Source organism: Peromyscus maniculatus, chromosome 23, assembly GCF_049852395.1.
Source record: "Peromyscus maniculatus bairdii isolate BWxNUB_F1_BW_parent chromosome 23, HU_Pman_BW_mat_3.1, whole genome shotgun sequence".
Classification (NCBI taxonomy): Eukaryota; Metazoa; Chordata; class Mammalia; order Rodentia; family Cricetidae; genus Peromyscus; species Peromyscus maniculatus.
Window position 1 is genome coordinate 5809931 of NC_134874.1, and position 15382 is coordinate 5825312.

General features: G+C 46.5%; 1 protein-coding gene across 2 annotated transcripts; it reads left to right on the top strand.

Annotated features, from left to right (window-relative positions):
- Positions 1 to 8676: 8676 nt before the first annotated feature.
- Positions 8677 to 13141, top strand: LOC143270491 (phospholipase A2-like). 2 transcript variants are annotated; one of them, XM_076560620.1, is made up of 4 exons: positions 8677 to 8710; positions 10688 to 10847; positions 11311 to 11438; positions 12974 to 13141. In XM_076560620.1, exons 1-4 carry the CDS (start codon positions 8677 to 8679, stop codon positions 13078 to 13080), a joined length of 429 nt encoding a protein of 142 aa, XP_076416735.1. In that variant the 3' UTR covers positions 13081 to 13141. The 2 variants fall into 2 exon arrangements, with proteins under 2 accessions (XP_076416735.1, XP_076416736.1); XM_076560621.1 differs by having other exon boundaries at positions 10691 to 10847.
- The last annotated feature ends 2241 nt before the right edge of the window (positions 13142 to 15382 follow it).

Below are 15382 nucleotides of genomic sequence, written 5' to 3' on the forward strand. Positions count from 1 at the left end.
TTATCTGGATGAGGCATTTCTGTGCCACAACTCAGGTGTGCAGGTCTGAGGACAATGTGTCTGTTCTCTCTTTCAACCATGTGAGTTCTGTGGATGGAACTCTTATTCAGACTTGGCAGCAAGTGCCTTTATTTCCTAAGCCATTTTGCCTGACCAAAGCCTCTCCTGTTAGCTGCTCTGTTATACTGATTCGACATTGACTAAACAATTGAGAGCTGAATCATTGGCTATTAGCCAGATACTGGAGTAAACACCTATGCAGGGCAAGGTTTATCATTTCCATTTTACAGGTGAGGATTCAGAGGGCTGGGAATATAGATCAGTTCCTGGAGTCCTTGCCTAGTATGCACAGAGTTTTGGGTTTCACCTCCAGATCTTATGCCGTGAGTGTTGTGGTGCCCACCTTTAATCCCAACACTGGGGAGGAGGAGGCACGAGGATTGTCATAATCATATAATTTTCGAAGTGGTAGTTGGTATTTGTAGTTTTCCTGGTTTCAGGTTTAAATGTATATGTTTATTTTTATGTGTAGGAATGAGTTTGCATCCCATGTCTTCTTCAGTCACTGTCCACCATGTCTTTAGATGCTGGGTCTCACACTACATGTGACACACACCTTTAGATAGCCTGACCATCCAACAAGTTGTGGGGGTCTGTGATCCCCACTTATTTAAAGAGTTACAGATGCCCCAAGCACACTTTGCTTTTTCCATGGTCTCTGGTCATCCTAGGTCAGGCCCTCATGATTGTATGCCAACCACTTTACCAGCTGTGCCATCTCCACAGCCACAACAACTAATGTTCTTATTATCAGTGTGTTCCAGTGATTCGGACAACCCAAAGTCCTTTTGTGTGCTCTGTATCTCAGCCCTGAGTCTGCACCAATAGGAGGTCCACCAGTTCCCTTTGGTTATAAATTGTAGTGAGCAGGGTATGGGCTCCTCTCAACATCCTTTCTTGTTTTTCTGAGGACAAAAACAAGCTCCACGAGGTCTTCATCTGCCACCATGACCATGAAGCTGCCATCTGCTTCTCCCAGGCTCCATACAATAAGCAATACGAAGGCAATGGCTGTTAGATTTGTCACCTCAGTTACTGGACTCCATCCCTGCCTGTCTGGTTGTCTTCACTACACACTGTGTCCTCTAATAATCACCCATGGAAAGAGCTCCACTGTGGTGAGTGTATTCTTTGTCTACTGAACATAATTAGATCCTCAGAGAACATCATTTCGTCTAGCCATGGAAGCTTCAGGATAATGGGAAAGACATTGTCTTTAATGAAGCACCTTGAAGAGTGGGTGATGAGCCTGGCCACGCCTTCCATCCCAGTACATGGGAGGCAGAGGCAGAGGCAGAGGGAGAGGCAGAGGCAGAGGCAGAGGCAGAGGCAGAAGCAGATCTCTTGAGTTCAAGGACAGCCTGGTCTGAAAATTGAATTCCAGGACAGCCAAGATTATAACACAAAGATACCTCGTCTCTAAAAACAACAACAAAAGAAGAACTCAGCCTGAGATACATAGTGGGTAGAGAGAAACAGAAGGGGGAAGGAGGGGAGAGGTGTGGAGGGAAGGAAAGAGAAGTCAGAGAGGGAGGAAAGAGAGAAGCGAGAAATAAGCAGTGTCACATGGGCACTAAAGGAACATCTTGGCCATAAAAATACTGGACTCAAAGTGCTTCTGCTGTGCTCTCATCATTAGAAGTTGGATATAGGAAACCAAACTGGACTGAGAGTAAATGACCTGAAGGCAGGATTACATTCTGGTGACCTTTGAATCTCCACTGTGTCTAAATACACGTCAGAGGATAAGTGTCCCAGTAAAGTACACAGCAGCCTAACTTTTTGAACACATAAAAGAGAATACTTTGTCTCCTCTACCCTTCTCTATCCCTCAACCCTAGGTGAAGCCAGGTTAATCTCCAATTCCCTGATCAATAGGATTTAGGGATGAGATGTCTCATTGGCAACAGGCTATGTGGATCTCTCTTTTCCTATAGTGAACAGCTGCCCAGTCCTCAGCCTTTTCACCCCCAACCTCATGCCCACCCGTGACTCAAACTCAGGTCTCACCCCTCCCAATGTCAGGCCTGGTGAGCAACAGGTGCAGCTGCAGCCGCCTGCGCAGGCGCAGTGACTGGTAGTAGCTGGGAGTGGCTGTCCAGAGTCCTGCTGGAACCGTAGAGGAATCTTCAGTATCAAGAAAACCAACTGAAGTCACCCTACATGGTTTGTATCCAGGGAAGAGGTGAGTAGTGTGGAAAAAGAGGTGCTAGGATGCTAAGTTACAGGGTACATGACAGATGGTCAAACATAGAGACAAGAGGGCATTGGACCAGCAGACATTGTTCACAAGCCACCATGTGGTTGCTCAGAGCTGAACCCTGTTTCTCAGGAAGAATAGAAAGTGCTCTTCTGTGCTGAGCCATCTCTCCAGCCCCTGCAATGGTTGGTTGTCAGCTTCACACACTGGGTACGGAGAGCCTCAGCTGAAGGATTGCCTGCATCATATTGGCCTATGGACACATCTGTTGTGAAGGCATTTGCTGTCTGTGGGGGTATTGTGTTCCCCAAAATATTGTGTACCTTAATAAACTTACCTGGGGTCAGAGAACAGACAAGCCACTAGTTAGGCAGTGATAGCACAAGCCTTTAATCCTAGCATTCCAGAGACAGAAATCCCTCTGGATCTCTGTGAGTTCAAGGCCACATTGGAAATAGCCAAGCATGGTGACACACACCTTTAATCCCAGAAAGCCAGCCTTTAATCCCAGGGAGTGGTGGTAGAAAGCAAAAAGGTATATAAGGCGTGAGGATCAGAAACTAGAAGATTTTGGCTGGTTAAGCATTCAAGCTTTGAAGCAGCAGTTCAGCTGAGAGCCGTTGGGATGAGGACACAGAAGCTTCCAGTCTGAGGAAACAGGACCAGCTGAGGAACTGGCAAGGTGAGATAGCTGTGGCTTGTTCTGTCTCTCTGATCTACCAGCATTGACCCCAATAACTGGCCTTGGGTTTGATTTTATTAATAAGAACTTTTAAGAATCCTGCTACAGCTGTCTGTCTTTTTATTTTTTATTTTTTTTTGTTTTTAGACAGTGTTTCTTTGTGTATCTCAGGCTTTCCTTAAATTCACTTTGTAGACCAGGCTATCATAAAACTCAGATATTCACCTTCTTCTGCCTCCTGAGTATTGACATTAAATGCATGCATTCAACCACCACCACCACCACCACCACCACCACCACCACCACCACCACCACCACCACCATCTGCCTACTTTTTTAGTTTTTAATGAAGTGTGTGGATTAGTAAGTACTAGCCTACCATACAAGTCTCTTGAACTGAGTTTGATTTCTGGACCCCATTTAAAGGAAGAAGGAGAGACCTGACTCCACAGAGTTCTTCTCTGACCTCCACATGTGCACACAAGTGCTCTCTCTGTCTCTGTCTCTCTTTCACACAAACAGCACACATTAATAATTGGTTAATTAATTGAAGATTGAATATGTAACTGGATATACCTCAGAGGCTGTGTCAGATTCTTGGGACAGACTTAACATGTAGTTTAGACAGTTAACATGGAGGATTGTTAGGGCCACCTACTCCTCCCAGGGACCACAAATCACTATCAGCATCCCTCACACACAACTCCAGGAGCAATGTCTATACCCTCTCATGACGTCAAAGAATTCACAGGAGAGGGACTTGGCACTTTTCCAGTCACTGACTTGAGCTGGTTGGGGTGTTGCGCTAGCCCTTTCTCTGTCTCTGTGACAGCACTGATTCAGGCTCTGTCACCATCTACAGCAGCTCTGCAGGTCGGGACTGTGTGTGAGGGTGCACATATTCTACTTCTGTGCTACACACACAGTAGTCACAGGCACTGTGTGCTGACTGGACACTGTCAGAGCACAGCTACAGTACTCTAAAGAGAAGTCACTTGAGTCCTCCACACACTCAAGATGAAACTCCTTCTGCTGGTCACTCTGCTCACAGTTAGGACCCTTGTCCCCTCTGAGTGCCCCCACATCTCCCTTGTCTTTAACGTTCAGACCCTGCTGGTCACACCTGAAGTGCCCACCATCTCCCAAGTCTTCAATGCACAGCTTCTTAATGGTCACACCTGAAGTTCTGGTTTGGGGTTCCTGTTGGGGTCTAATAGCCTGTGGGTTGGGGTTCCCTGCTCACCCCATGTTCACAACAGCTGGCACTTTTACCCTCTAGGTCAACTCAGATGACTCCTTGAAAAAAATTCCACTACAGTCACCTTCTCAGCCAATGAAGCCCCTTCTTGTTTCTGCCATATCGCCTTGGCACCCATTTCCTTGGGCCTAAGGTGCCGTGACAATGTGATTTTTCTTTTCCTTTTAAAAAACATTGACTTTTATTTTATGTATATGAAACCTTTGCCTGCATGTATTTCTGTAACCTGAGTGTGAGCAGTGCCTACAGTGGCCAGAGGAGGCGTCTGATCTTCCAGAACCGGGGTCATAGACAGTTGTGAGCTGCCTCATGGCTGCTGGATCTGAGCCTGGATCCCACACAAGCTCATCAAGTGCTCCTGACTGCAGAGCCATCTCTCCAGCCATTATTATTATTATTATTATTATTATTATTATTATTATTATTATTTACAGTAGTATATAATTCTGGGTCAGGATGTCCTCCAACTCAACATTCTAGTCAAGACTTGCCTCAACCTCCCAAGTGTTAGGATTACATACAGACCTATAAAGAGAGTTCTTCACACACTCAGGATGAAACTCCTTCTGCTGATCACTCTGCTCATAGTAGGACCCTTGCCCCTCTGGGTGCCCTCGCACCACCTCCCTTGACTTCAATGCCACAATTCCTCAATGGTCACACCTGACATTCTTGTTAGGGTTGCAATCTTTTTTTTTAGGCAGAGGCAGAGGCAGAGGCAGAGGCAGAGGCAGAGGCAGAGGCAGAGGCAGAGGCAGAGGCAGAGGCAGAGGCAGATCTCTTGAGTTCAAGGAGGACCGGGTCTAAGAATCGAGTTCCAGGACAGCTAGGACTGTTACACAATGAAACTGTGACCCTAAAAACAACAAAAGAAGAACTCAGCCTGAGATACATTGGGTGGGGGGAGGGGGAGTAGAGAGAAACAGAAGGAGAAGGGTAGAAAGGGAGAGGAGCTGTGGGTAGGGAAGGAAAGAGAAGACAGAGAGGGAAGAGGGGAAGAGAAGAGAGAAAGAAGCAGTGTCACATGGGCCCTAAAGGAACACCTTGACTCTAAAAATAAGGGACTCAAAGCACCTCTGCTGTGTGCTCAGTGTAGGACGTGGAAACAAAACTGGACTGACTGTAAATGACCGGAAGGCAGGATTATATCCTGATGGCCTCTGAGTCTTCCCTGTGCCTACACACATAGCACAACAGAGGGTCGGGGTGAAGAGAGAAGGAAAGAGAAGACAGAGAGGTAGGAGGGGACAGAAGAGAGAAAGAAGCAGTGTCACATGGGCACTAAAGGCAACATCTTGTTCCTAAAAATATTGGACTCAAAACACTTCTGCTGTAAGCTCATCATAAGAAGTGGATATAGGAAACCAAACTAGACTGACCATAATGATTCAAAGGCAGGCTTACATCCCGGTTGTAGGGAAAAGGGGCTGGCTAGAGAAACTCACCCTGACCCTGGAGCCCAGAATTAGGGAAGGATGGCTCAGATAAGGCCAGTGAGAGAAACACAGTTTAACTCAGATCAGAGCCATCTCTGCCCCTGTCCAACTGATTGTGAAATCAACCAATCATAGCAGGACAGCAGAATCCTGGCCCTAGGGCTCAGGACTAGGGAAAGTAACACAGCTTGTGTTTGGGACCTGAGCCAGAGAAATGAACACTTTATTCCCAAACCCAGAACCCAAGAAATATGCCCTGACTCTGAGACTAGTACCAAAATAACACTCTTGGCCCCTAGAATCAGAGTCAGTGAAAGATATGTGTCCTGGCCTTAGAGGTAGTGTCAAAAAGCCAAGAAAGGCCAGTGAAAAAAACACAGTTTGGCCCTGAAATCAGGGCCAGCTCTGCCCCTTGCTCACAAAACTGGTCAATACCTGGGCAGAAAATAAACTAACCAATCACAGTTGACTCTGCCTCCAGACATCCTATATAAACTGCCCTGGCGGGTCAGTTGTGAGCTGTTCTCTCCACCCTGGTAGAGGCAGCTACTCTCCTGGACTCCTCCTTCCTAAATAAACCTCTTTCTCAAAAGAGTATTGGGTGAAGGCCTTCATTGACAGCTGAACACAAGAACCTTGCTGGGACGTCCCATAGTAGACTGAGCAAGGGGGAGCTGAACAGTAGAACCTTTATTGGACGTCCCATAGAGGACTGAGCAAGGGGGAGCTGAACAGTAGAACCTTTATGGGACGTCCCATAGTGGACTGAGAGAGAAAGAGCTGGTAACACTGAGCCAGAGATTGTGGCTCTCCAGGAGAGGAGCAAGATTGCTGTGTCCTGCGGGGAAACCATCCCCCATCATACCATCATACTAGGTATATATCCTGATCTTCCTGAAGAGTCAGGATACCCTTCCTTGCTGAAGCAGTTCCAGGCCTGACTCTCCTGAGAAGTCAGAAAACCTTCCTTTCCAAGGTTGGGCTGTTTTGTTGCCGTCCCAGCCAACACAGTTGTCCTAAACAACTCCAGGTGTCCGGGACACCATCAGGGCAGAGCTCTTGTTCTGAGTAGCTCTGAGGTGTCCGGGATACCTCGCCCTCTAGGGCTGAACTGTTTCCTCACAGTTTCAGCCATCAATTTACTAACATTTGGTGCCAAAACCCGGGACACCAAACCCAGAGTTTTTGCAGTTTTCTTATACCAGTGACCTTCCAGTCTTCTCTGTGCCTAAACACACACCACAGGATAATAGTCCCAGTAAAGTACACAGCAGCTTAACTTTTTCTAAGAATCAAAACAGAGCACATCCTCTTCTCTACCTTTCTCTATCACCCAACCCCACAGGTGAAGCCAGGTTAATCTCTGGTTCCCTGATCAACAGGATTTAGAAATGAGATGTCTCATTGGCTAAAGGCTACATGGTTTTCACTTTCCTTTAGTGAACAGCTGCCCAGTCCTCAGCTTTTTTACCTCCAACCTCATCCCCACCTGTGGCTCAAATTCAGTTCTCGCCCCTCCCTAGGTCAGGCCTGGTGGGCAACAGGTGCAGCTAGAGCAGCCTATGCAGATGTAGTGACTGGTAGTAGCTGGTAATGGCTGTCCAGAGTCCTGTTGGAAGGGTAGGGGGATCTTGAGTATGGAGAAAACCAACTCAACTCACCCTACATGGTTTGTATCCAGAGAAGAGGTGAGTAGTGGGGAGGAAGAGGTGCCAGGGTGCTAAGTTACAGGGTACATGACAGATGGTCAAATGCAGAGGCCAGAGGGCGTTGGGCCAGCAGACATTGTTCACCAGCCACCATGTGATTGCCGAGAATTGAACCCTGGTCCTCAGCAAGAGCAGAAAGTGCTCTTTTGTACTGACCCATCTCTCCAGCCTCTGTAATCGATGATTGTCAGCTTCACACATTGGGTAGGGAGAGACTCAGCTGAAGGATGGCCTGCATCATATTGGCCTGTGGGCACATCTGTTGTGAAGGCATGTGCTGTCTGTCTTTCTTTTTTATTTTTTTGTTTTTTTTATACAGTGTTTCTTTGTGTATTTCATGCTGTCCTTAAATTCACTCTGAGACCAGACTAGCGTCAAACTCAGATATTTGCCTGCTTCTGCCTCCTGAGTGTTGACATTAAAGGCATGCACTCCACCACCACCACCACCACCACCATCTGCCTAATTTTTTTTCTTTTTCTTCTGTTTTTTTTTTTGGTTTTCAGTGACAGTGTTTCTCTGTGTAGCTTTGTGCCTTTCCTGGAACTCACTTGGTAGCTCAGGCTGGCCTCGAACTCACAGAGATCTGCCTGCCTCTGCCTCCTGAGTGCTAAGATTAAAGGCGTGCACCGCTGCCACCACCACCTGGCCATTTCTAGTTTTTAATGAAGTTTGTAGGTTAGTAAGACCTATCCAACAATCCAAGCGTCTTGATCTGAGTTTATTCTTGGAACTGATTTAAAGGAGGAAGGAGAGACCTGACTCCACAGAGTTCTTCTCTGACCTCCACATGTGCACACAAGTGCTCTCTCTGTCTCTGTCTCTTTCACACAAACAACACCCATTAATTTGTTGGTTAATTAATAAAAGATTGAGTATATACTGGATCTACCTCATAGGCTGTGTCAGATTCTTGGGACAGACTTAGCATGTACTTTATACAGTTAACAGTATTGTAGGGGCCAGCTACTCCTGCCTGGGGCAATATGTCTCTATCTGCATCCCTCAGACCTGACTCCAGAAGCAATGTCTAGATCTCCTTATGACCTCGAAGCATCCACAGGGGAGGGACTTGGCACTTTGCAAACTCACTGGCTTGAGCTGGTTGGGGTGTGGAGCTAGCCCTTTCTCTGTGACTCTGTGACAGCACTGATTCTGGCTCTGTCACCATCTACAGTAGCTCTGCAGGTCCGGACTGTGTGTGAGGGTGCACATATTCTACCTCTATGATACACACACAGTAGTCACAGGCCCCGTGTGCTGACTGGACACTGTCAGAGCACAGCCACAGGATTCTAAAGAGAAGTCACTGAGTTCTCCCCTCACTCAGGATGAAACTTCTTCTCCTGGTCACTCTGCTCACAGGTAGGACCCTTCTCCCCTATGAGTGCCCACCATCTCCCAAGTCTTCAATGCACAGCTTCATAATGGTCACACCTGAAGTTCTTGTTTGGGGTTCCTGTTGGGGTCTAATAGCCTGTGGTTGGGGTTCCCTGCTTACCCCATATCCACAAGAGCTGGCACCTTTACCCTCTAGGTCAACTCAGATGATCCCTTGGAAAGTTCACTACAGTCACCTACACAAGCAATGAAGCCCCTTCTGTCTCTGCCATATTGCCCTGGCACCTTGGGCCTAAAGTGTCTTGACAGTGTGATTTTTCTTTTTCCTTTTCAAAGACATTGACTTTTATTTTATGTGTTTGAGCCCTATGCCCGCATGTGTGTCTGTGAACTGAGTGTGAGCAGTGCCTACAGAGGCCAGAGGAGGGGTCTGATCCTCCAGAACCAGGATCATAGGCAATTGTGAGTTGCCTTGTGGCATCTGGACCTGAGCCTGGGTCCCACACAAGCTCAACATGACTCCTGACTGCAGAGTCATCTCTCCAGCCCTTATTATTATTATTATTAGTTTTTTACAGGATTATATAGTTCTGGCTCAGGCTGCCTTCAACTCAACATTCCAGCCAACACTTACCTCAGCCTCCCAAGGCTTAGGATTACACACAGACCTATAAAAAGAGAAGTCACTTGCGTCCTCCACACACTCAAGATGAAACTCCTTCTGCTGATCACTCTGCTCACAGGTAGGACCCTTGTCCCCTGTGGGTGACCACCATCTCCCTGGTCTTCAATGCACAGTTCCCAATGGTTACACCTGAAGATTAGGACTGCAATTCTTTTTTTCTGGGCACTTTACATGAGAGTGTTTCTTCAAATAGTGATAGCTGGTCTGGAATTCACTCTAAAGACCATCCTGGCTTGAACTTAGATATTCACATGCCTCAGCCTCCAGAGTGCTGGTATCACAGAGTGTGTGTTCCACTCTACCTGTCTTTTCCTGCATTTTAATGGTGACCAAGTATCCCGGTGTATTCTGAATTCTGGATTATTTACCTACTCCTCAGCAGACGATCAGTTTCTTTTTTAATCAAATGCTGACCTTACAATAATGATCTGACCATTATCCTTGTCTATGAGCTGTACATGGCCATACAACAGATTCCTCCTAATTCTTCCAGTGTAAAACATTCAGCATGTGTTGGCTGCTTCTCTGGCTCAAGGTCTCAGCTAGAACTGTGATGAATCCCACTGCTGGCTAAGGCTAGGGTTTCCCCTAGGCTTGCGTAGGGGTGGGCCAGCTTTCAAACTTAACAGATGGTTGGGTTGTTGGGTTATTGAACTAAGAGGTCAGTTTGTTCCTGGCTGTAGATGAGAGTGTTCTCAGCTCTTCAACACAGAGACCCTAGGAGAGCACAGAATGTGGTGTCTGTCTGTCCTGACAGTGAGAAATGAGCAGGCAAGCAAGGCAAAAGGCAATGTCTATACAACTTAGTCCTGGGCAGTCAGCCCAGCCAGATACAGTGGTGTTCACTTATAATCCTACCACTCAGGAGGCTGAGGCCAGAGGGTTCCTATGAAGTCTGAGGCTAGCTTGGTGACAGGGCAACAACTCCTTATCTCAGATAGGTAGACAGCTTTTTGCACAGGCCTGGTGACGTTAGTCTCCTCTACAATACCTACCTAGTAGAATGAGAAAACCATCTCCCTTAAGTTGTTTTGGGGTCTCCTCGTGTAGCATGTTATTTATGAGTGTGAACAAGTGCATGCTTATGAACCTGTTTGCAGGCAAGCACACACCTGCACACGTTTGCACACACTTGCACACACACACACACACACACACACACACACACACACACACACACACACACACACACTCAGATCTCTTCACTGCTCTCCTGATGCAGCATCTGGTAGGAGTCAGGAGGAAGCTAGCAGGTAGGCATCAGACACCTGGTAAAGCCAAGTGGGATTGATGGAGTGTGCTGTGCATTCTTGCAGCAGGCGCTACGGCACACAGCATCAGCCGTCGGTCTTTGTTGCAGTTAGACCACATGATCAAATGCACCATCCCTGCGAGTCATCCCTTGTTGGAATACAACAACTATGGCTGCTACTGTGGCTTCGGGGGCTCAGGCACTCCGGTGGATGCGTTAGACAGGTGAGTGATCCATCTGGTGGGAGACTGGAGGGTCTGGGTTCTGGTGGGGACAGCACACAAGCAGAGCATCGTGAGCCACAAATAGGAGACATGCAGATTCCCCAGACATAATATATTCTGTTTAGTTTATTTATTATTTTTGTTTGTTAGTCTCCAGACAGGGGTTCTCTTGTAACCCTAGGTTTCCTAGAATTCCTTCTGAAGAGCATGCTGGACTTGAACTTAGTGTTCATCTGCCTTTGCCCCTCAAGTACTGGGATTAATGGTAGACACCACTACACTCCACAGAAGTTGCTTTCAATAAATATATGCTTAATAGAAATCACAAAATCTCAAGCCTCAGGATGATTTATTCTGGAATATCATGTTTAAATCATCCTCACATATTGGAGAAAGACTGCAGGTGAGAACTGATGTCCTGTGGGTCCATAGTCCTTTCTCAGCTGTTTCTTCCTCTCTCCAGGTGCTGCCAGACTCACGACAATTGCTACGGTCAGGTCATGAAGATGGATAGCTGCAAATTCCTCATAGAGAACCCCTACACCACCTCCTACTCATACTCATGCTCTGGGACTGAGATCACCTGCAGTGGTAGGTTTACCCTCTGGGACCTCTGGATTCTGCTGGTCCCTCACAGGTTTGGAGGAGGCAGGGAAGTAACAAGGGCAATCACCATTTAGTGGTGATTTCCTTGGTCTCATGTGACCTCACAACAACCTTATCAGGTACGCACTAAAATATACATGAGGTCACTGATGAGGAAACTGAGGAAGGCAGGGTCACTTGGTGATGGCCATCCAGCTTAGAAGTGATGACATTTGGTTCTGGAACACTGATCTACATCATTCCAAAGCCTTTTTTAAAAAAAAACATTTCAAGATTTTATTTATTACCGGGGGAGGCATTTCTGTGCCATAAAACAGGTGTGCAGGTCTGAGGACAACTTGCAGAAGTCTGTTCTTTCAACCATGTGAGTCCTGGGGATGGAATTTGGATTCAGACTTGGCAGCAAGTGCCTGTATTCCCTGAGCCATCTTGCCTGTCTAAAGCCTCTCCTCTTAGCTGCTGTTTTATACTGATTCCATATTGACTAAACAACTGAAAGCTGCATCATTGGCTATAAGTCAGATACTGGAGTAAACACCTATGCAGGGCAACATTTATATCATTTTTATTTTACAGGTGAGGATTCAGAGGACTGGGAATATAGATGAGCTGTTAGAGATCTTGCCTAGCATGCACAGAGCCATCTTGCTCCTCCAGAACCCATACATTGATTCTGGTGGTTCACACTTGCAATCCAGCACTTGGTGGAGACAGGTTTATCTTCAGTTATATAAATTTATAAGTGGTAATTCATATTTGTAGTTTTTTTTGAGACAGAGTTTCTCTGTGTAGCTTTGAGCCTGTCCTGGAGCTTGCTCTGTAGACCATGCTGACATCAAACTCAGAGAGATATACCTTCCTCTGCCTACCAAGTGCTGGAATTAAAGGTGTGTGCCACCACTATCTGACTGATAATTGTATTTTTATAGGTTTTAGGATTAAATATATGTGTTTATTTTTATGTATAGGAATGGGTTGGCATCCCGTGTCTTCTTCAGTCACTCTCTCCCATGTCTTTAGAGTCTCTCTCTCTCTCTCTCTCTCTCTCTCTCTCTCTCTCTCTCTCTCTCTCTCACACACACACACACACACAATACACACACACACACACACACACAGACACACACACACACACACACACACACTAAATATGACACTCACCTTTAACTAGCCTGAATGAGCAACAACTTTTGGGGATCCATGCTCCTCACTGCACTTCCCAACAGAGTTACAGATGCCCCATCACACCTTGCTTTTTTACAGGGTCTCTGGGCATTCTAGGTCAGGCCCTCATGATTGTATGCCAACCACTTTACCAACTGTGCCATCTCCTCAGCCACAACAACTAATGTTCATATTATCAGTGTGTTCCAGCAATTTGGACAACCCAATGGACTTCCATGTGCGTTGTCTTTCAGACCATAGCTGCATCAATGGGAGGGCCACTGGGTCCTTTGGCCATAGAAAATAGGGAGCAGGGTCATGGGCTCCACTCAACTTCCTTTCTTGTTTCTCTCCAGACGAAAACGACCCCTGTGAGGCCTTTATCTGCAACTGTGACCGCGAGGCTGCCATCTGCTTCTCACAGGCTCCATACAACAAGGAGAACAAAGGCATTAAGTGTTAGACTTGTCACCTCAGTTACTGTCTACACCATCCCTGCCTGCCTGGTTGTGGTCACTACACACTGCCCCCTCTAATAAAGCACATATAGAATGAACTCAGCTTTGGTGATTGTATTCTCTGTCTACTGAACATAACTAGATCTGCAGTGAACATCATTCTGTTCATTCCTGGAAACTGAAGGTTAATGGGAAAGACCTTTCTAGGAAGCAAGCACCTTGAAGAGTGGGTGATGATTCCAGCCATGCCTTTCATCCCAGCATTCTGGGATGCAGAAGCAGAGGCAGAGGTAGGCAGGTCTCTTCAGTTCTTGTCAAACCTGGTCTAAAAGCAAGTTCCAGGACATCCAGGACTGTTAAAGAGACCCTGTCTCAAAACACTTAAAAAACAATATCAAAATAAAGAAGAAGCCAGCCTGAGATACATAGGGAGGTAGAGGGGACAGAAAAGAGAAGGAGAGTGGAGAGATGAGGAGAGAAAATGGAAAGGAAAGAAGGGAAGAGGACGGGTGGGGAGGGAAAAAAGAAAGACAGAGTTAGGAGAGGAGAGAAGAGAGAAAGATTGAGTGTCACACAGGCACTAAAGGGGACATCTTGCTCTAAAACTTCTGCACTCGCTGGGTGGTGTCCCTGCAGGCCTTTATTCCCTGCACTGGAGATGCAGAGATTGGCAGTTCTTTGCAAGCTAGACGCCAGCAAGTTCTATAGAGCCAGTTTCAGGACAGACTCCAGAGCTACAGAAAACCCAGATTGTGGCTCACAAATCATCTATAAGAGATATGGTGCCCTCCTCTGGCCTGCAGGCAGACATTCAGAACACATAACCAATCAATCAATCAATCAATCAGTCAATCAATCAATCTTGGGGGTAAAAGGAAACTGGATATAGGAAACCACACTGGACTGACAGTAAATGACCTGGAGGCAGAATTACATCCTGGTGACCTTCCAGTCTTCTTTTGCCTAAACACGCACCACAGGGTAATGTCCTGCTAAAGCACACAGCAGCCGAACTTTTTGAACAAAGAAAACAGAACAATCCTCTTCTTTGCCTTTTTCTATCATGAGACTCCGAAGGTAAAGCCAGGTTAATCACTGGTTCCCTGGTTAACCAAGTTTAGGATTAACATTTCTCATTGGTGTTTTAAGGCTACATGGTTGTCAGTCATTCTTTTCCTTTAGTGACCAGTTGCCCAGTTCTCCATGTCTCTAACCCCAACCCCATCCCCACTGGAGTCTCAATGGTCAGGCCTTGAACCTACCAAGGTCAGGCCTGGTGAGCAACAGGTGCAGCCTGAGCTGCCTGCGCAGGGGCAGTGATTGGTAGTAGCTTGTAGTGACTGTCCAGAGTCCTGCTGGAAGGGTAGGGGGTCTTGAGCGAGGAGACAAACTCAACTCACCTTAACAAAGTTTTTATCCAGTGATGAAGTTAGAAGTGGGGAAAAGGAGGCGCTGGGGTGATAAGTTAGAGGGAACATGAGAGAAGGCCAAACCCAGAGGCAGAGGGCATTGGGTCAGTGGACATTGTTCGTCAGCCACCATGTGGTGGTTGTTGAGAACTGAACTCCCGGTCCTCAGCAAGAGCAGAAAGTGCTCTCACCTGATGATCAGGAGTATTACACAAAGAAACTCTGTCTCAAAAAAGGAAACAAGCAAAAAAAAAAAAAAACAAAAACAAAAAAACAAAAAAAAATGAAAAGCTTGTACAAGATAATCAGGGATTAGAGGAGACAGAAAAGGGATGGAGAGGGAGAGCTGAGGCAGGGAGAGGTACAGAAAAGGAGGGGAGGGGTATTGTGGAATATTATCTGAAGATATGTTACATTTGTTTATGTTGTTCAACATTTGTGTTAGATGTAAAGACGTGTAGCAATCTTTTTTTATGTTTTATTTATTAAAACATTTTATTTGACATTTTTTATTCATTTTACATACCAAACACAGGTCTGCCTCTCATCTTTCCTCCCACTCTTTGTAACCCCACCTGCTCCGCTGACTGACCCTCCTTCCCCTCCTCCATTAGGTTAAGGCCTCCAGGGGGAGTCAGCAAAACCTGATCCATTCAGTTCAGGAAGGGTCAAGCCACCTGCCCCTGCATCAAGGATGTGCAAGATGTCCCACCATAGATAATGGGCTATAAATAGCCAGCTCATGCACCAGGGGTAGATCCTAGTCCCAATGCCATGGGCCCCTCAGACAGACCAAGCTACACAACTGTCTCCTGTATGCAGAGGCCTAGTTCAGTCCCATGCATGTTCCACACCTGTCAGTCTAAAGTGTGTCAGTTCCTACCATCTTGGTTCAGTT

Excerpts from the sequence above, each read along its gene's own strand:
- LOC143270491 (XM_076560620.1), top strand. The coding sequence starts at position 8,677 with ATGAAACTTCTTCTCCTGGTCACTCTGCTCACAG. Across the intron at positions 8,711-10,687 it reads CCTGGTCACTCTGCTCACAG|CAGGCGCTACGGCACACAGC; the intron begins GTAGGACCCTTC and ends GCATTCTTGCAG. Across the intron at positions 10,848-11,310 it reads CCGGTGGATGCGTTAGACAG|GTGCTGCCAGACTCACGACA; the intron begins GTGAGTGATCCA and ends TCCTCTCTCCAG.